The sequence below is a fragment of the Lycium barbarum genome, chromosome 3 (assembly GCF_019175385.1).
Source record: "Lycium barbarum isolate Lr01 chromosome 3, ASM1917538v2, whole genome shotgun sequence".
NCBI lineage: Eukaryota > Viridiplantae > Streptophyta > Magnoliopsida > Solanales > Solanaceae > Lycium > Lycium barbarum.
The window spans coordinates 34,616,543-34,637,943 of NC_083339.1; the positions used below are offsets into that span (position 1 = coordinate 34,616,543).

The following is a 21,401-nucleotide window of genomic DNA, read 5'->3' on the forward strand; positions in this document are numbered from 1 at the left end:
ATTTAGCATCATTAACCTCTAAGAAAGAAAAATTGTGCAGTAAATAAAATCTGTTTTTGTATATCTAAAATAGTGGGGGAGCATTAATTCGAAGCTTATCCATGGAAATTAAATTAGATTTACACAAGATTACCATTGTTATTTTTACCATTATTATTATTAAGTACTCCGCTAATCACTGTAACAACAACAACAACAAAATATTCAATATAATCCAACAAGTGAAGTCTGAGGAGGGTAGAATGTAGACCTTACTCATATCTTGAGAGGCCGTGAGGTTATTTTCAATAGACCATCGGCTCAAGAAAGTCATATAAGAACCACTAATCACTGTACATCACAATTAACAAATATTCATTTACTAAGAATAAAAATTAAATTTAGCATCATTAACCTCTAGAAATGATAAGTTGTGTAATAAATGCAAATTGCAATTGTCGTAACAAAGATCTAAAATATTGAGGCATTAATTAGAAGCTTATCCATGAAAATTAGATTACATTTACACAAGATTATCATTGTTATTCTTATTAGGGATTGTTTGGTTCGCAAACTAAATTATTCCATAATTATAGTTCGTAGATCATAATTTTTGAATTAATTTATCCCGTCAAGGGGGTGTGCTAAAATAAATTCAAGTTTGATGGGATAAGGTGAGATATTTATCCCATGATTAAGTTTGAAATTAAATTTATACCGTCAACTAAACACAATATAAATTTAATCCTGAAATATTCACCTTATCCGGTGTACCAAACGACCCGATTATTATTATTATTATTATTACTAATACTCCACTAATGAGTGCCATAAATAAGTGAAAATCAGAATTACAAGACCGGTCTGGTTTTAATTCAATACATCCGGTTCAAACACCGGCAATATAACCAAACGCACATCTCTCTCTTATCTCCCCTAAAAGAATTTCTCTTTCATCAATCCAACAAACAATCTTACAAGACACACGTCATTTCTTCAACACAAAAAAAAAAATTGCAACCCAAAACGACCGTCACCTAACGTTACCGTCTCCGGTCACCGTCAATTACTTGCCGATGAATCTTCAATGGCCATTAAATCAGTAAGCATTGAATTAGTGGTTATTTTTGTAACCAAATTCTTTTTTATTTGATTATTATTCTTTTCTTGTACTTTAGGTTTCCTGGCTAAAATTTTAAAAACAACCTTTTTGTAACCCTAACCCGCTTTATAAGGTTTTGAAGAATTGAATTTTTGGGGAAATTTCAGAGCTAGGGTTTTTAATTGCATTATTGGAGTTGTGGTTCATTGTTATTTTCGCAAGTCAAGAAAATTTTATTTTTGATTTGCTATAATGTGTATACTGTGTTATTGTTAGCTTGATTTTTTTTCTTTTTGTTTTCTTCCTTCGCCATTTTTTTTAACATTTTCTTTTTTGATTATTGTTCTTTTCGTCTCATTTAGGTTTTTCAGCTAAGATAAAATACCTTTTTTGAACCCTAACCCGTTTGTTTCCGCTTTATAGGTGTTTTTTTTGAATAACTTGGGGGAAATTTCAGAGCTAGGGTTTTTAATTGCATTGTTGGAGCTGTGGTTGTTGTTACTGTTGTTACAGAAGGAAAGATTGAGAGTTAAATAATTTCACGAGTGAAGAAATGTTATTTTTTGATTTGGTATTGTATTTTCGAGATAATAAATGTGGCATAATGTGTATACTGTGTTTGATTATTCTTTTTGTGTCCTTTAGGTTTCGGAGCTAAACTAAAAAAAAACCTTTACCTGTTTGTTTCTGCTTTGTAGGTGCTTTCTCACGATTCGCCTGCTAGGGTTTTGAATAATTGAATTTGTAGTCGAAAATTTGGGGGTAAGAGGGTAATTTTCAGAGCTAGGGTTTTATATTGGATTGTTGGAGCTGTGTTCATTGTTATTGGTGTTACAAAAGGGAAATTTTAATCATATTTTCGCGAGTCAAGAAATTGTATTTTTGAGATCCGTGTGAGTTGAAAGGATAATGTGTATACTGTGTTCGATCCAGAAGTGGTCGCGGGGAGTTGCAACTATGTTACCGTGGTTAGTGATTCCATTGATTGGGTTATGGGCTTTATCGCAGTTATTTCCACCTGCATTTCGTTTTGAAATCACGTCGCCCAGGCTGGCGTGTGTCTGCGTGCTTGTGTTTACTCTTGGATGGTATGAGGTTGTGATGCCTAAGTTGTCGTCTTGGCGGGTGAGAAGAAATGCTAGGCTTAGGGAAAGGAAGAGGTTTGAGGCTATTGAAATGCAGAAATTGAGGAAAACGGCGACGAGGAGGTGTAGAAATTGTTTGACTCCGTATAGGGATCAGAATCCTGGTGGTGGGAAGTTTATGTGTTGTTATTGTGGACATATTTCTAAGAGACCCATATTAGACTTGCCTGTGCCGCCAGGATTGGGGATTTCAAATTCAGGGATTTTGAGAGATTTGGTTGGGAACAGGTGGATGTGTGGGCAGGATTGGTTAGAGAATGGGAATTGGGTTGGGGGGTCTTTTGTTAGCAAGCCAGATTCTTGGAGCAAGACTAGCGGTGGATTCCTTGGGGTGGACCACTGTTTAGCAGAGAAGTCATATTCTCGTGTTTTTGCTTTTGCCTGCAAGGCACTGACTGCTTTTTTCTTAAGTATCATGTGGCTATGTAGAAAGGTTTTTAGGATAAGTTCCTCTGGAAGTGATGCGTCCATGGATGCAGAACGGAGAGCAATGATGGATAACAGAGGTGAGAATGGAGGAAACTGTCAGGAGAGTAAAGGGGAGAAAGCTAGGAGAAAAGCCGAGGAAAAGAGGCTGGCTAGGTTGGAGAAAGAGCTAGCAGAGGAGGAGGAGCGAAAGCAAAGAGAGGAGGTTGCTAGACTGGTGGAAGAACGCAGGAGATTGCGCGATGAAAAGATGGAGGCGGCGGAGAAAGAGCGGGGGAAGGGGTCTCCCTCTGCTAAATTACGGGATAGTAAAAGGGAAGCAGAAAAGAAGCGGCAGGAGAAGAAGAAAGAAAGGGACAGGGGATCTAGCAAAAGTAACTCAGATGTGGAAGAGCTGGATAAAAGACAAGGAAAGGAGAGTGCGCGAAATAGGCAGAGTGATGGTGATAGAAGGCACCAACACAAAAATGGGCCTGAAAGTAGTAAGACACACAGTGCAGAAGTTGTACATGGTTTTAAGGGTGGTTCTTCTAGCAGTCATAACCATGGAAATGTCGGTACTCGGTACTTGGATCGTATGAGGGGTACTTTCTTATCATCGTCTAGAGCATTTACTGGAGGTGGTTTTTTTGGCAAGAGTAATGTTACTAATATTCCAAGAGAGCAGAAATATAATACTACGGTAGATCCTGTTCATAATGCCTCTAGGAGGGAACTATCTCAGCCAGATTGCCTTCCTGGAAAGCTGAATCCAAATGGAGATGACAGGAGTATGAATCGGCCTGTAAGTTTCTTATCATCTTCTTATTTCAATTGGTTATATCTAAGTGCTCCCCTTCATCAAGTGTCTTGTTTGGTACTTCTGGAGTATTAAATTCTCAGCAATTCTGAAAGTTAACTTACTTGCAGCTAGGGCTGGGCATAAAATACCGAATACCGAAAACCGAATTACCGAACCGAACCGGCTATTTCGGTATTTCGGTATTCGGTAATTCGGTATTCGGTTCGGTATTCGGTACTAAAATATAAAATTTAATATTTCGGTTTCGGTATTCGGTATTTACAATTATACCGTTCGGTAATTCGGTAAATACCGAATACCGAAATTAATACCAATACGTGTACAGCCTTAAAGGAGTAAAGGGCTAAAACATTTCAGGTCCAGTAGTCCAGCCCAAACATTTCAAGTCCATTCGTTTCACAATCTTTTCATATTCTGTGAATTCTTTATAAACTGCATAATATATTGCCATTTCATTTCACTTCTACAATACCTTCTATGTGTCAAATATTTATCATCGATCATATTGTTTCAGCCTTAAATCAATTTGATGTCCAATCTTGCGGAAAGAAAGCTAGAAATAATGTTTATGGACTGTTGAAGCCTTAAATCAGTTTGATGTCCAATCTTCACTTCGCAGTCTTATTTAAGCAGATCTTATTTGGTTGCCAATGCGCTTTGCTGCAAAAAAATTGTATTACCGAATACCGTACCGAACCGAAATTTGATTTACCGATTCCCGAATTACCGAACCGAAGTTTGAAAGTTCGGTATTTGGTATATACTTTCAATTACCGAATACCGAATTACCGAACCCGAACTTTAAAAATACCGAACCGAATACCGAACGCCCAGCCCTACTTGCAGCTGATAGCTTCATTTACCATTTACATTTTTCAACTCTTGGCATGTTCATATTGTTGATTTAACCTGAACTTACAGATAGATTCATATCATATCGTGAGAAACGTAGGCCTTTTTGAAGATGATTTTGGCTGTTCATTGAGATACTGGGCTCTTGTTAAGCTGTCAGGCTAAATCTGTTCTTTACAGGTGCTTATTGAACCTCAACCATCTACAGCTCCTAAAAAGTCTTGGCAACAACTATTCACTCGATCATCCCCCCCCTCTTCAAATGTAATCAGCAGACCAAGTGTTAAGCCCCAAGCAGAAATTCTGAGTCCCTCCTCTCAGACTCCAGCTGTACAATCTTTTGACAACCCCATTAGCTTTGGGCTCCCATCGCCTTTCACTTTAACTTCTTTTCCTTGTGGACCCACAAGTTGTAGTACAACTATTCCGTCGTCCCCGAGAGCAATGCATCCTCGAATTGCAGATGGGACAAGTCAGTTATTTGCAGAAGAGTTGGAGAATTTTGAAGATCCTTGTTATGTTCCCGACCCTCTGTCATTGCTTGGACCTGTTTGTGAGTCCCTTGATGACTTTCAACTGGAGGTGGACCTTGGCTTTGTTTCAGACACAGGACTTGATAAACCATGTGTGGTAAAAAATGTGAATACATCTTCCGAAATGACCAGGCCTTCACCAATTGAGTCTCCAATATCACGAATGCGTGTTCCAGAGGAAAGGGATGCTGGGTCTTTTCTTTTCCCCAACACTCCTAATGCTCAGGAAATGCGCACTGTGCCAATGAATGTTTCAAATAATTCAAATGATGTAAGAACGTGGCAGATGTGGAACAGCTCTCCGCTTGGTCAAGCTGGTCTAAGTTTGATAGGTGCTCCAACCAATTGGCGTTTGAGTACAGATCTCAATACATCAAACGTGCCTCCTACACCTCCAAGGACCATGGCTTCATTGTTCAAGAATGATGAACAACTCCACTCCGTCTGTCATCCTCCCCACACAGTTTATACGGGAAGTTGCCAGAATGGTGGGACACTGAGTACTGTTTTGCCTGGTAGTGCTGAAAGTAGGTTTTCAAAAGCTCCATTTGGTACATATGCCGGAGGTGAAAGTCAATTTTCTCTCAAGTCTGAGGATGCTGCTCAAAGTGAAATGACTTACGGGAGTCCTAATGCTACTGCTACTAATCATCCATTTGCTCCGTCTCCACCTAATTGGGCCAAGTAAGCAAAAGAAAACCACTAATTTCTCTTGCCAAGCGGGGCAAAAGTAAAGTAGAATGTTTTTGCCTTTGTTTGAAAGTTTAAGCACTTTGAGGTATCTTATCTGCTGTACTTTTTGCATCGATATTATCTGAATCTTCTCAGTGTTTACTGTATAAAAAAATATTATGTGAATCTTGTCTTTCTCGTAGCCATCTTCTGTGTTTCCATAATTGTTGGCCATTTGTTGTGATTTTCACTGATTGCTCAAAAATGTCCTGGTATGTACTTGAAAAAGTCTCCTAATTCCCTCAAGTATGTAGAGATCCCAGAATCTCAACAAAAGTATTACGTCATGGTTGGCTACTATTTACTCAACAAAACTCGACAGAAGTATTTACATCAAGCATGTAGATGCTTGCATACATGTGTCTTGGCCATTCATATGCATGTGTTTAGCCATATGTACTTGTTATCTTTCTTTTGACGGTAGATAGCGCCATGAATTTTACCCAGACAGGACAGCTGAACATGCTTGTAACTATGAGAGTTTCTGCACAAGGGAGAGTACTTGTGTGCTTTTGGCAAAGCTGCAATTCAATTTGAAGTTAGGTAGAACTAAACTTTACGTTATCCAAAAAAAAAAAGGGTTTGATAGAACTGAACCAGATACATTTGGGCTGTTATGTATTGAACAGCAACAACTTGGCCTCTACCAAAATCAATTGGGGTCGGCCTATGAATCCTTAATATCCATGCTGCACCATTTTGGCCGTGCCTACACATCAATAGAATCACAAGGCTTCCGTTGCTGTTGCATGTTTCCTATGGTTAAATCTGATATTGGGGCTAGCTTGCAATTGGGTTCTTAAGGAGCTCCCTTTTAAGAAAAATAAATATAAAAGGTTATTTTTTCTTTCTTTCATGTTTTAGCAGTGAAATCCTGCTGCAAAAGCACCCTGAATTATACTTTGCATTCTATTCATACGTCTTTCTTTTCTAAAAATCCATGGGCAACCAGGAAAATTTGTGATGTTTCCTTTTGCTATCCCCTGGTCCTTTGGATCTATGGCTAAGCTCATCACGAAATTTCTTCAAAATTCAAGACAGTTCTACATTTTGAAGCTGGGCATTTTTTTATATCAATTGCTTCAAGCAGACTCTCTCATTAGGCTAAAACTCGAACCTGCTTTATACATTCCTGATCATATAGTAGAGGCAGCTTATTGTTTTTCAGATGAAACGCTCTTCGTATAGAAGTGTCAGTTATCTTGAATGTCTCCGCCTTCCAGTCTTCTTGTAAGTAAAACTCCTACAAGCAACACTCCCTGAGGGCTTCAGATGATTAAAATCAGTATGGAACCAGACCAGTTTGGGGCCACCTTCACCAGACCAAGATGTTGACCAAACCTATTAAGTTGGAGATCATGCTTTTTATATGTTGCAATACATGTGATCTGGGCCATGTCAGAGATGAGCCTAAGGCCTAACCTCTAATTTAACCAAAACAAAAAAGTATAAAACATAGTCCCCAGGGCTAGGGCTTAGTGGTAAGAGCGCAACACATGATGTGTGGGTTAGGCGCGTCACAGGTTCGAACCCTCTATTTAAGTGGAGAAGGGTGTATGAGCGGGCCTGTTATAAGGTTCAAACCGTCTGCCACTAGCCCTGGAGATTTCTCAGTTATCCAAAAAAAAGTATAGAAGATGCAGGGGGCCTCCTATTCTGTAATACAGCACTAGATTAGGGCTACACAACTTTTATTAATAGAAGTCTTACATCGTAAAAAGATGTGAAATAATCACGAAGGTATCAACACTTTTTTGTGATGAAACATAGACTGACATCAAAGTAATGGCAGAGTGATTATAACTATTATTGCTTTCCTTGAATCCCTGTGTAATTACTTTTCAACATTGAACGTTAGAGAAGATTGGTGGGGTGTTGAGGTGCTTTGACTTGTATGTCCAATCGATGGAGGTTATGGTGTCAATTTGGTTATAAAAGTGCATGCTGAAGACACATGATAGCTTAAAAGTCTTAAAAAACTAATGATCTATGTTGAATTTATGTGCACTTTTTGCTGCTTCCAACAGTAATGCTTGCTACTGTCTGTAGATTGAAAATTTTATCACATATTACGTAACCTAAATGTTTATGTTGGTCTTGCTTTTACACATTGCTGATGCAGTTTCTTTTTCTCATCTATTCCTCAAACCAAGAAACCCTCCAAAATAGGTGGGCCTTAAACGTCCAGCATTTAATTCTAAGAATTACACATTTTCATCCCTTTCTTAATACTCGCGCCATGTGAGTCACAGACATTAGCTTTGAGAAGAAATAGAACATCTTTGCACGGTGGAATAAAAGAAAACAAACTTGATCAAAAAAAAAAAAAAAAAAAAAGAAAGCCAAACAACATACAACTACGCCTCAATTCCAAGGAAGTTGGGATTGGCTATATGAATCCCCATGCCCATGTCACTCCATTTGAGCTCCTCTCTCCAATATTTAAACGTATTAGTAAATGAAGTGGGTCAAAATTGCTCTAATCCCCAGAGATTTTGAATGCTTTCACCGACACAAATTGATAAACATCATTTATTTCTTCACCTCAGCCTTCTAAGCGGCTCTTTTGGCATACCTTGTAAGTATACACATTTATGTAGAAGTCCTTGCCTAATGGTGAATTGCTGGATTAAGTTGCTTGTTGCCTCCTCTTCAAGTAACTAAAGAGGTCAATGAACTGACTGGCAAAAAACTGGAAAAGCAGGAAAACCGCACCCCCCCCCCCCCCCCCCCTCTTGAGCTCATGAATTTAGGAAAAGTCAGTTGACATTCAAAACTTAGGGACAAAGACCAAGTTAGTTACGTACTGATCATGAACTCCATAGCGATCCTTCGCTTCATGCTTGCTTCTCAAGTACATGCCCACCATTTTTTGATTTGCTGGAACAAAGAGAAGGATTAATTTGGTCTTTTAATAGGGCCGCACCAAAGTAAGCTATGCGATTCCAAGAGTTAGAGGAGAATAAATATCACTTACCACGGAGAAGAGTTTCCATTTGCTCAGGAATGATTGAGACTACTTCAAAGTGTTGAAAGAATCATATGGTGTGGAACCCGGTTCTATAGAGGGTCGAGAAGAGACTAGCAGAGTGGCAAAAAAGATATTTGTCTAAGGGTGGGAAGTAAGTGGTTATCAAGAGTACTTTATCGAGTATCCCCACTTACTATATGTCTTTGTTTCATGCTCCAACTTTGGTTTATTGAAAAGTTGGAAAGGTTTCAGAGAAACTTCCTATGGGATATGGCGGATAAAGCGAGGAAATATCATCTGGTGTGATGGTGTGATGGGAGACCGTTACTTCTCCTAAAAAATGGGGAGGTCTTGGGATTAAAGATTTGAAGGTCTTTAATAAAGCCTTACTGGGAAAGTGGCTTTAGAGGTTCGGGGTGGAGGTGCAAGCTTTGTGGAGGGGGTGATAGTTGATAAATATGGGGGTTATGAAAGGGGGATGGAGAACTAGAGATATCAATTTGCCTTTCGGTTGTGGTTTGTGGAGGAATATTATGAAGGGATGGGATTATTTTTTGGAAAATATCTCATTCAAGGTCAGAAATGGGAGGAGAGAGTGTTTTTGGGGACATAGTTGGTGTGGGGACTTTTTATTGAAAGATGAATTTCAGAGTTTGTACAAAATATCCTGCCAAAGAGACTTGTCAATTTAGCAAATTAGGGGTTCACAAGGCGGAGTAAGTTTTTGGGACTTGAGATTTAGATGGGAATTTCAAGATTGGGAAGTGGTTGAGTTTCAAAGGTTGCTAACCTTACTACATAGGCTAATCAATCCAGTTGATAATGCCAACGTCTGGAGGTGGGGTCCGGGAAATAATGGTATGGTCTCTGTGAAGTCCTTTTATGAGAAACTTTGGGTCTGGGAGGAGACGACTCTTTCATGTAATGCAATATGGATTCCAACGGTGCCGAGGAAGGTGTGCTTCTTCACTTGGCTAGCTGCGAGAGGAGTGATCTTGACAGCAGAAAATCTTAGAAAGAGGAAGGTTGTCTGCGTCAGTTGGTGTTGCATGTGTAAGGAGACGAGCGAGGATGTGGATCATCTTCTCTTACATTGTGGGTTAACCATGAGGCTATGGTTGGATATGTTTAGGTGGTTTGCCACTCCTTGGGTACTGCCAAAAACCGTGAAAGAGTTGATGTTCAGTTGGAAGAGCGGGAGAAAGAAGAGAAGACGAAGGGCTTGGAACGTGTTTCCACTTGCTTTAATGTGGGTAGTTTGGAGGGAGAGATATAGGAGAGCTTTTGAAGGTGTAGAGTCGAGTTTCTCCCAATTAAGAAATAGTCTACGTTATATTATGAAAATATATTTACTTGATAAAAAAAAAAAAAAAAAAAGTGGGCTGGGATGATGATAAAGTACATGCTTCAACAATGACGTATACATAGGATGTCTGCCTCTGGTGACACTTAGACATGCCTTTCTTAGCCTTTATGGGGCCTAAAATTAGATTCTTGAGATAGTGTAAGTATGTGTGTGTGTGTATATATATATATTGATGTCCGAGAAATCCGTCTGGAGCCAACTCTTTGGGCCAACTGCAGCTTCGAAACTCGTGAATGATGGCTCCGCCCTTCCACCCTTCTCCACTTAGATACTAAACTTAGTTCGCTTGACACAAGGCTCTAACTTGTGATTTAAGACACAACTCCCTCAACCTTTGCCAATTGAGCTAATCCTTGTGGGGCAATTGTTTTGATTCCTATATTTATATGTACTTATGAATATCTTCTTAAAGCAAGATTCTAATTCTCTTTTTCTTTTCAGATTATATAATACAAGTTCAGAGAAACTGGTAAAGTTGCCTCCATGTGACCAGGAGGTCACGGGTTCGAGCCGTGGAAACAGCCTCTTGCAGAAATGCAAGGTAAGGCTGCGTACAATAGACCCTTGTGGTCCGGCCCTTCCCCGGACCCCGCGCATAGCGGGAGCTTAGTGCACCGGGCTGCCCTTTTATAATACAAGTTCAGAGAAAAGTCACTGAACTTTTTGATTACCATCAGAATGTCAAAGTCGAGCTTAACCACTAGGTGCACAACAGGCTGTTAGACTCGCTTAAGTAGAACCTTAGTTCAGGAACCAAGATACTAGGGTGTGGATCTCATCACCCATAGGCTTTATCTTGAAGATAGCTGCACCAAAATATAGCTATTTCACTAATTATAACTTTTTTATTAATTTGTACATATATTTGTCTTTTTTTTTAATAATTTGTAGTAATTATTCTTGAATTACATATATATATATATATATATATTATTTTTTGTCCATTTGGTGTTCTCTTTCCTAAAAGCTTTATTTGCCCGTGGCATTTAAGGTCTGGACAGACCTAGCGTCTTTTTCGCTTTTCTCGTTTGGTAAAACTGTTTGCAATGGAATGAGTTGTTTTCTAGGAAAATGAGGTTTGTTTTCCATAAAAAATGGGGAAGAACCTAAAAATTAGATACGAGCATGACCTCCTTATATCAATCTCATCCACTTCTTTACCACCACCAGCAACCGCAATATACCAAATCTATTATCTCTTAGTAAAATACTGTGAAAATGTGCCTCAGTGTTGCTTCTTAAAATGCATTATCCATATATCCTTATGAAGTTATTCTATCGATTTCAGTTGTTTCTATGGAAGCTTTAACACTGAAAGGTATCGCAACACATTCAGCTTTTTAATATGCAAGATCGCGGCCTTTTGGCTGAATTACTACCATAAACCAGATGTGGAACTTTTACCTTCTTTTCCTGATATGTATAGGATATCATTTGTTACCATAACCCATGGTTGAATATTATTAACGTCATTATTATTTCTTAAAATTCCCTGTAAAGTAATGGTCCATGTTTTGGGCATCATTGTCTAGTACACAACCAAGTCTTAATGAGTTAGGGGTCCCTTTCTTGGTGTTGTTTTTTCCATATGCTTTTTAGAGCAAAATTGTCTTGATTCAATTAGTCACTCTTTGAAGTAGATATGCAACTTAAATGTTTTGTCTTTAAGTTTGCTAATGACATCACTATTAGGTGCACACACAATTCTGTGTTGTATTTCTGTTGTACACAGTGGAACCAGCAGCTTGCATGAGCTGCAGACTGCTGCATTATATCTGAGTAAAGCTTAATTGCTCTACTCCCCCTCAGCTTAAACTTATAACTTAAAATGCTACGTTTGATTGGGGCGACAAGAGGAGGAATTGCACGAGCGCTAGTAAACAAAGTGGTGTAAGGGAATTTTCTTAGTTTGGTAAAGAATTAAAGTTAGAACACTACAACTATTACTACGCCTCAGCCCCAAACAAGTTGGGAAAGAATTAAAACTTAGAGCGGCAAGTAAAAATAGAGAAGTCAATTTTTCGTTTGGATGGCAACCTGGAGTGCTATATAGTTGCTGAAGATAATTTAGTTAGGCATCGCTATGTCCACATTAACTGGAAGAGATGAGCAATGAATTGAAGGAAGATGTACCTTTCTATGCATTGCAACCTTTTGAAAGAACTGTGCAATACAATGCTAAAGATTTTTGCGGTAAGCTGGTAATAGCAAATGCGGTTAAGGAATTATTGGAAGCTGGACAGTTTGGGTTATTTTTTTGTGTTTGGCGGAGGGAGGAAATACTCGTCAAGCACTCATGTTGACAACATGGCTGGAAAGAGATCATAGAGCTTTTGACAGTCCTTGTTTCAGGTGCAGATGGTACCACTGATAGTTTCACTTGTATTCTTTCTGCACACATACCACTCCAACCTGAATAGGTGAGTGGGTTTGTCGAAAGGAATCCTGTATGTAGGTTTGTTGATGTATTTTTCTTGAATATGGGTTGACTCTATTATTTCTAGTCCCTCCCCCCACCCCAAAAAAAAGCATGGAATAGTACTAGTTTTTCTAATCCCGGCTATGTTGGACGGAGAAAGTAGATGCCAGTTTACATCCTTCCAGCTATTGTAGACAAATAAAGGGCAAGAACAAATTCTGCTCATAATGGAAGTAAATCAACATTCATCTTCCGCTCCCTTCTCCCTCCTCTTCCTTAAAGAAAGCATTTTGTAAAGCTGCCAGTCTTAACAAATTGTTGGAACCTCCACTTATTCCTATTCAATATTTACTACTAGCTCAAAGCAACTTATTGGTAAGTCTTGTGAAGCTCACGAGTGGCTTATATGAATTGTTTGCAACCTATGGCTCATTAGCTTAAGCGAGTACCTGTAAGCAGATAGTAAGTTGTGCCCTAGTAGTTTAATGGGGGCATATTGACAAAAGTTCTTCCCAATTCTATGTTGGGTTTTCTTCACAATACGTTGGAATGTGCTCACCTAAGCACGTGTTACACTGGTTGAAATGAGTCCAAGTTGAGCGGATTGGATATTGAGGATTCATATAGTCGACCCCAGCTAGCTTGGGACTGAGGCATAGTTCTAGTAGTTCAATGAAAACGAGCATTATGTTTAAGTTTTTCATAAAATGATGATGTTGACTTGGATTGCATAAGTAGACCATGTATATACATGGTCTAGTCCTTTCTATTCCTATGGTCATGGCTTATTTTTATGTTTTTTGACTAGCGTATTTAAACTTCGGTTAACTTGCTGATGCTGGTTTTTCTAAGTTGCTTCTTTGACATCTTTCTCTTATTTTGCATATATTATGTGTCTTAGAAATAGATTGTTGAACTCTACATTCTGGTGATCTCGGCACCTCTTTCTTTTTATTTTCTAAAGATTTGCTTTTCCCTCTGCTCTTTTGTTCAACACCATCTTACCCTTGTAATTTGCTGATTTTCTCTTAGGAAGGAGTGGACTTCGCAGCGTCGGGGTGAAGATTTTGGCAGCTCACCGATGACTAGTGCCTCAGTTGGTGGTTTATATTCCAAGCCCAATGTACAGTCTTTTTGGTCTTATGAATAAAATTGAAAGAAAAAGGGAAAAAATGGGGATAGAGTACAAGGGACTTGAACACACCCTCCTGTTACTGAAGAGGAAAGTAACCTCTTTTGGGAGGAGAGTTTAGAATGCTGCACTTGTTGCATCTTCCTTCTTTTCTTTAAAAAGGAAGAATTACATTAGCATGATAGGGATACATGTTTCCACGCATGGCTTTTGATCAGGTAACAATTAATTGTGATACGGCTGGGTACTTCTCTTTTTGTCTTTTTGACACAGAAGGACAATCACTGATATAGATGACCAGAGCTGTTTCCACTACATGTTACCTCATTTTGGATACCAACTTACTTAGATATTAAAACATAGACGATACTTCAATTTATACTGCACTTCTCTGTAAGGTTCAGCAAAGTTTTTGAAGGACTAAGCAGTGAAGGACGCTTTTCATTTTTCATTTTTGGTTGAGGGTCATGGATTTGTGCTGATGCAACATTCAAGTGAGAAAGAGGATATATGAGGGCTTGGTGCAGCTGCTCAGGTTTTGATCTGTTGTCCTTATAGTAAGCAGGGAACTACTTAGTGTATATAGTTCTTACTCGGCCATTTGAAATCTAATTCACCTTCTCCTCCTCTGTTACTTTTTCCCTCTTTTTTTCCCGGTGCTTCCCTTTAATGTACTAACAAAAGGTAGTATGTCGCATGGTGCATTTTTGGGTGAAGTTCAATTGCAATAATGGTTATATATCCTATAAATGAGAATCTAGTTGGGGGACTTGTATATTAGAAGTTCTAATTATAGGTTCTTAACATAATATCAAGAAATAGACTTTTGGTAAGACCCTCAGTTCTGAGAGGAAAAAAACGCCGAATGTGATTGTTTTTCTCAAAATTTAGCTTATGGGATCTGCATAATGGACTTTATGGGAAATCTATAAGCTGTTTCTGGGTGGATGAACATATTTCTCTGCTTATTGTCCAGGTATCCCTTGTATGTATATCTGATGGTGTTGGTTACTATAAACATCTTTACAAGATATTGCTAGTGACAAGTTCGAACTATATCCAGAAGTTCAAAATTAGTTTTAGTTCATTTCTTTTCCTCTTGCTTTCAGCTCGTTCGAAGCCATTAATAGTTGAGCAAAATCAAGTGGTGATGATCGATTAATTTTCAATGCAACTGATTTACAATTCAGGATGAAAAGTTGGATACACTGATAATTGTGCACCACTAAATGTTCAAGTTATGGTGAATGGTGGGAAGTTAAATGGAGTGACTCATAACTATTGGGGTAATACAATCAAATGGAATCACTACAATTGGTTCTTTCATCGAAGTAGCGTAGTAATAAATTAGTGCTGAAAAGTATATCAATTGGCATATCTTGAGGTGCACCATAAAGGCTATATATAAAGCTAAATGTCATCACACGGAAAAACTTATCCGTATAGGGTCGATAAATTAACGTGAGAACGTGTATTAATAAACTATGTTTTAGTGCTAACCATGTATGTCAAGACACAAATCTTTGAAGCATATAATTTATGAAAAATTTAACAATATCAAACATAATGAACCTAGTTATCTAGTATTCTCGCCGTCTCAAATTATTTGTCGTGGTTATTATAAAATGTTTGTCTCAAATTATTTGTCATTTTAAAATTTGAAGGCACAATTAATGATTTTTTTTTCATTTTACCCTTAGTAGAATTCTGTCATTAATGAAGATGATACATAAATATAGTGTACATTTAATGGAGAGAGATTATTACTTAGATATAAATAAGGGTAAAGTTAGTCAAATACTACTAATTAATACTTCCTCCGTCCCATAATAAGTGTGACCTTAGTAAAAAACATGCATATTAAAAAACCAATAATGCAATGTGAAGTTTACTAAATTGCCCCTATATAATAAAAATAAGTTATTTTTTCAATAGTAATGTTTTTGACATTGGAATCCAACAATACCAAGTTACTATGTGGCTTTTTCAATCATTATCTAGATGTGACTTTAACTTGTCATTTTTTGTCTAAGGGTAGAGTTGGAAAAAAACTAGCCAATTTATGTCTTGATTTCCTAAGGTGACACTTATTATGGAACAATTTTTTTGGTTAAGGTGACACTTATTATGGGACGGAAGGAATATTTTTTTAAGGGACATATACAACAAAAAATAAAAAATGACAAATAATTTGAGACGGAGGGAGTAATAAATTTGCAATTAACAACTAATATCAGTATCGAAATTGTCAGTATTAATCAACACCTCTTAAAAAAATAAAAAATAAAAAACTGATTGCTTCTTGCATCATTTTTCGAAAAGCACCCTTATCTAAAGCACACGTAAAGGTCCGAATTCTACAACGGACTTTGGGTTCTTGAGTCAATCTTCTCAGTTATGCTGTAACCCTTTCTTTCTCATCATGTCATCACTTTAAGTGACAAAGCAATGTCTTTTAATAACACTGAAAATGATTTTGTTTTACTTACTGTTTGGCTCAGAGAACAAACTGTTATACAAAGTTGATGCTAGCTTGGATCCAGAACATAAAAGAAATTACAGAATGGACATAATTTCTAGGTTTAATATATAAGTACACCACTAACAGCACAGAAAATGGAAAAGTTCAAGTTACAGCAGAATGGTAGTACTCTATTATGCATTCTGAGGTGAATTGGTGTCAAATGAGTTCTGTTCCTCACCTTGCCAAGTCCATACAATGTCTTTCAATGCAGGTCTTATATCCCGCTCCATCATCTTCTTGTACTCTATCGTATCTCCGTTCGATTTCTTCACCTCAACAAAGTGAAAATTTGGAGTTACCTCAAAGATTTCTGCATCGATCGTCAACACCCCTTTTCTTCCTTCTTTACATCCTTCCAACTTTAATACCCCTCCATCCTTTTTCATCACCTTCAACTTTAAACGCTTAGCTACATCCTCTAGCTTTGAGATGATTGTTTTCGCCGGTTGCTTTGATGTAAATATTACTTCCCTCTTTTTGTTTCTTTCTTCAAACAAACCAGACAAGTCAAAGCCACTTGAGAAAGAGATAATATCAAATGCATTCAAGTGTGCTGGCTTTTGCTCATCTGTTTTCTCACAAACACTAAAAATTGCATCATCAGTTGCTGCCTCTTCAGCTTTTATAGGTTTGATCAGCTGCAACCCTTTCTTGAACCAAGAATTCTCCATTATCTTGGAAATGGAAATTCTTGTGTTAGGATTTGGATCTAATATTTTCGATATTAGCCTACGAGCATCAGGAGGGAACCAGTTAGGACATTTGAACTCAGCCTTACCAATCTTTTTGTACATCTTCACTAGATTTGAATCAAGGAAAGGGAGATATCCGGCCAAAAGTGCATATAATATAACCCCACATGACCAAATATCAGCTTTAGCACCATCATAGCCCTTCCTGTTTATCACTTCTGGTGCAACATAAGCTGGTGTCCCACATGAAGTATGAAGTAAACCGTCTTGGCGTTTAGATTCTACTAGGGCACTCAATCCAAAATCCGAAATCTTTAGATTCCCATTTTCGTCGAGCAATAGATTTTCTGGTTTTAGGTCTCTGTGATAAACACCTCTACTATGACAGAAATCAATAGCGCTAATCAGTTGCTGAAAACACTTCCTTGCAATATCTTCTTTTAACTTCCCTTTAGCCACTTTGTTAAATAGTTCTCCTCCTTTGACATATTCCATTACACAATAAATCTTCTTTTTGGTTGCCATCACCTCGTAGAGCTGCACGATATTAGAATGCCTAGCCAATCTCATGACTAAAATCTCGCGTTTGATTTGATCAATCATCCCAACTTTTACAATCTTCTCCTTATCGATCATCTTAATGGCTACGTTCATGCTAGTTTTGAGGTCTCTTGCATGATAGACCTTAGCAAAAGTGCCTTGTCCTAACAATTTCCCTATCTCATACCTTTCCATTAGTATACTCACCTTACTCTCCATCTCTCAACTTCAACAAGCCCGAGTAATTAAACTAGCTATGAAACGCAATATTTTTACATAAGATGCAAGATATATCAAGAATTGAATAACTCAACCATCTTCACTGAGATGGTGATAAGATACAATTTGACCCCAAAAGAATCTAGTCGGGTTTGGCATTTGATGAGTGAATCTTGAAGAAGTTGAACTATCGGTGCAATCTCATTGATTTTAGAGGATAGCTCCAATAGAGCTTCAATCTCAGAGAAAGACTTCCTAGCTTTTAAGCACATCTTTCAGCATTCCCTGCTCTTTTTAATGAACTAGAGAATACTGAAGAGGATGGAGCAAACTCAGCCAACTGGAATCTTTAACTTCTAAGTAAAATCAGATGTTTACCTGAATCAAATGAAAAAGGGTAATTAAGAATATAGTTTAACTTATATACACTGACAATGACATGACACTGAAAACTTTTGGCTTTTCAAGTTTAACTGATATACATTGACAGTATAGAATCGTCTACAATATCATTTCACTTAAAAGTCAATAAGTGTTGAATATATAACCTTCATTTAGAATCTTTTCCAGTATCAGGTCACTTAAAAGCCAATTAAGTGCTAAATATATTAACTTCATATAGAATCTTTTACACTATCAGGTCACTTAAAAATCAATTAAGTGTTAAATTTATTGACTTCATATAGAATCTTTACACTATCAGGTCACTTGAAAGTCAATTAAGTGTGCTAAATATATAACTTCATAGAGAATCTTTTACACTATCAGGTCATTTAAAAGTCAATAAACTGCTAAATATATTAATTTCATTAAATTAAAACTAGATTGCTCATAAACAAGTCCACTGGTCCCAGGGATCAGAGGCTGTCAAGATCAAGAATTGTTTTAGGAAAAAACAACAGAATAAAGGGCAGCCCGGTCTCCCGCTATGTGCGGGGTCCGTGAAAAAAAAACAGAATGCATAAAAAAAACAATTCTTCTATTTAGAGAAAACAAAAAAGTTCCATTAGCATAAGTTTTGGACAATAATCAGAATCTTGAGACTGCAAAGCAGCAGAAGAGCAAATTTCATGAAAAACAAACCAATTCACCAACAGGAATCTTTAACTTCTTAGTAAAATCAGATGTTTACCTGAACCAGATCAAAAGGGTAATTAAGAAAATGTATTTAACTTAGTTTAGGTGTCTGAATGAAAAAAAAGGACAAGTTTAGTGAGTCGTATATGTATTCAGCCTTCAACTTATATACTGACAATGACATGATAGTATGAAATATCTGACGTTTGAGTTTATAGTATCTTTTATACTATTAGGTCACTCAAAAGTCAATTAAGTGCTTAATTATATTAACTTCATATAGGATAGGTCACTTAATAGTCAATTAATTGCTGAATATATGACTTCATAAATAATCTTTTACAACCATCAAGTCATTTAAAAGACAATTAACTGCTAAAATAGATTGCTCATAGCTGCAAACAAGTTTACTGGTCCAAGGGATCAGAGACTGTCAAGATCAAGAATTTTATTTTTTAAAAAAGAACAGAATGCATAAAGAAAATCAATTCTTGGATTTAAAAAAAAAACAAAAAAACAAAATGTTCTATTAGCATAAGTTTTGAACAATAATCAGAATCTTGAGACTGCAAAGCAGCAGAACAGAAAATTTCTTCAAAAATAAACCAACTAGTTTATAGTAAAGGTTTTCATTAATGGGGTTGCTCCATAAGACCCCATCAAGTTTATTTTTAACTCTTCTTTACCTCTTGAACTTTGGAAAATCCATATCGAAAAACAAAACTTCTGTCCAAAAATGAATAAGACATACAATACATAAACACAAGTGCAGAAACACACAGAAAACCAAATAGGTTTTGAAGAGCAACGTATACATAATAAGCTTATGTGAAACTTTATTTTTAAAAAATGTAGTATGGTGAATATGCTTACCTTTAAAATGAAGAAATACTAAACACTCCCACCAGCAGTCTTCAAATAAAATGATGATTAATTATGTGGTTTCTGTGTGAGTATTTTTGAAAATATTAAGGCAGACACAGAAATATGAGACAAGGCATGGCCTTTTTATACCAGCTTTTTGTCTACTGTTGCTAGGTGTTTAAAATAATACACCCTCCTGCCTAAATTGTAGGTAATTTTTAACTTTGCCAAATTATGATTAGTGCCTTCGAAAAATTAGTAACTAATGGAGTATGAATTTATGCTATAAAAAAAATGAAAAAGGTAACTCTCTTATTTTTTCCAAGTTGCGAATGCCACTTTTACGTATGATAACTTGTACTCCCTCCGTCTCAATTGATGGGGTTAATTTCCTGCCCAAGTTTAAGGATTTTTTTTATAAAAATCACTTTTGTTTCGTTTAGAATAATAAAGTCACTAAACTATCACTATTTTTCTCAAAAAATACTTAAACACTTCAAAAGCATCCTTCTCTCCTAGTTGACATGTCATGTCATTAAAGTCCCATCTTTTTTAACAATAGACATATTTAACTCATCAAACTAATTTAATTAAATTTATGTTTTATACCCAATTAAATATGATGCTTTTTAACTGGGTCATATTTGATTGGATATAAAATATGAATTTGGTTAAATAGGCTTTGATGAGTTAACTATGCTTATTATTAAAAAGGAGGGGACTTGAATGACATGGCATGCCAACTAAGAAAGAAGGAGACTTTTGAGGTTTTAGGTACTTTTTGATGAAAATAGTGATAATTGAGTGACTTTATTGTCCTAAATGAACAAAAGTGATTTTTGTAGGAAATTTCCTAAACTTGAGTGACCATATAGGGAATTAACTCCTTTATGTGATATAGTTTGACTGGACACAGAGTTTAAGAAATAAAGAGAGACTTTTGAATCTTGTGGCCTAAAATAATCCAAGATATTTGTGTGGTTATAGATTATCTTGTTAAGCGTAAAATGTAAAATTTAAAGTTAAATTGTTATCAAATAAGGAAATGTATCATTCTTTTTGGAACAAACTAAAAAGAAAAGTGTATGACATGGATTGGGACAGAGATAATAAGTATTTTTCAGATGACATGATAGTATAAATTTTTTATAGCACGATTAGGATATCTAATCATCTTCAGCAGTGAATCTCACCTCTAATACTATATAATACTTGATCAATTAGCTGTAAAATACATAAAGTGAAAAAAAAATCCTTAAAAAGAAATATTTACATATATATATATATATATGGCAATATCTGAATGGATAAATAGAATGGGACTTTAATTGCCACCAAATACAGGCAAGTGGTATAGGAATATACAAATTGATATATTAGAATATTCATTATTTGTTTACCATATTGCTTTTGTCCATTATAGTAAGATAATATTATGATATGAATGAGCATAGGACAATTTTTGGCAAAAAAGAAATCATCATTGTGATAATATTTAATATCAGTTGGTGATGGCAATTGGGGTAGATCTTATCCCAGGCCATTGTTTACTCTTTTTGTTTTTCCTATTTAGATTTATTTTAATAAAAAACAATTGTTTATTTAATAGGTTTTCTTTGTTATAACATTATTCGTGCCGTTTAATTTATGTAATGGTATTTGACGGAGTACAAAGTAAAAAATGTTCTTGAAATTTGTAGTATAAAATAAGTTATAGACATTTGTGCTGTTATAAATCATTCATAAGAGTAAAATAAGAAATTTAAAATTAAATCATTTAACAAAGAAAATAACATTCTTTTTGAGATATAGTTAAATGGAAAGTATTACATAGATTGGGCCGGTGGGAGTACTACTAAGGGGTCGTTTGGTAGGAGAGATGAGTTATCACATGAAGATGTGATTTGGTGGGATAAGATGAGATAACTTATCTCACCTTCTATATAGGATTACTTATCCCACCTCTTATCCCATATAGATAGGATTGGGTGAGATAACAAAGGAGTTATCCCACCAACCAGACACG

General features: G+C 36.5%; 2 protein-coding genes across 3 annotated transcripts; one reads left to right on the forward strand and one right to left on the reverse strand.

Moving 5' to 3' along the window:
• The first annotated feature begins 856 nt into the window (after positions 1 to 856).
• Positions 857 to 14,515, forward strand: LOC132630985 (uncharacterized). Its single transcript, XM_060346577.1, has 4 exons — positions 857 to 1,081; positions 1,780 to 3,436; positions 4,487 to 5,523; positions 13,360 to 14,515. Exons 2-4 carry the CDS (start codon positions 1,991 to 1,993, stop codon positions 13,475 to 13,477), a joined length of 2,601 nt encoding a protein of 866 aa, XP_060202560.1. The 5' UTR covers positions 857 to 1,081; positions 1,780 to 1,990; the 3' UTR covers positions 13,478 to 14,515.
• Positions 14,516 to 16,006: 1,491 nt separating this feature from the next.
• On the reverse strand, positions 16,007 to 19,481 carry LOC132630986 (CBL-interacting protein kinase 18-like). Of its 2 annotated transcripts, none has more exons than XM_060346578.1 (2): positions 19,385 to 19,481; positions 16,007 to 17,812 (listed from the first exon to the last, which is right to left on the reverse strand). In XM_060346578.1, the coding sequence occupies exon 2, from the start codon at positions 17,432 to 17,434 to the stop codon at positions 16,115 to 16,117; it is 1,320 nt and encodes a 439-aa protein (XP_060202561.1). In that variant the 5' UTR covers positions 17,435 to 17,812; positions 19,385 to 19,481; the 3' UTR covers positions 16,007 to 16,114. The 2 variants fall into 2 exon arrangements, with proteins under 2 accessions (XP_060202561.1, XP_060202562.1); XM_060346579.1 differs by lacking the exon at positions 19,385 to 19,481 and adding an exon at positions 18,526 to 18,637.
• Between the last annotated feature and the right edge of the window lie 1,920 nt (positions 19,482 to 21,401).

What these genes read in the sequence shown, in the direction of transcription:
- LOC132630985 (XM_060346577.1), top strand. Translation starts at nt 1,991, where the DNA reads ATGTGTATACTGTGTTCGATCCAGAAGTGGTCGCGGGGAGTTGCAACT. An exon ending in ACAGGAGTATGAATCGGCCT is followed by an intron (nt 3,437 to 4,486) that starts GTAAGTTTCTTA and finishes TGTTCTTTACAG; the next exon opens with GTGCTTATTGAACCTCAACC. An exon ending in TCTCCACCTAATTGGGCCAA is followed by an intron (nt 5,524 to 13,359) that starts GTAAGCAAAAGA and finishes ATTTTCTCTTAG; the next exon opens with GAAGGAGTGGACTTCGCAGC.
- LOC132630986 (XM_060346578.1), bottom strand. Translation starts at nt 17,434, where the DNA reads ATGGAGAGTAAGGTGAGTATACTAATGGAAAGGTATGAGATAGGGAAA.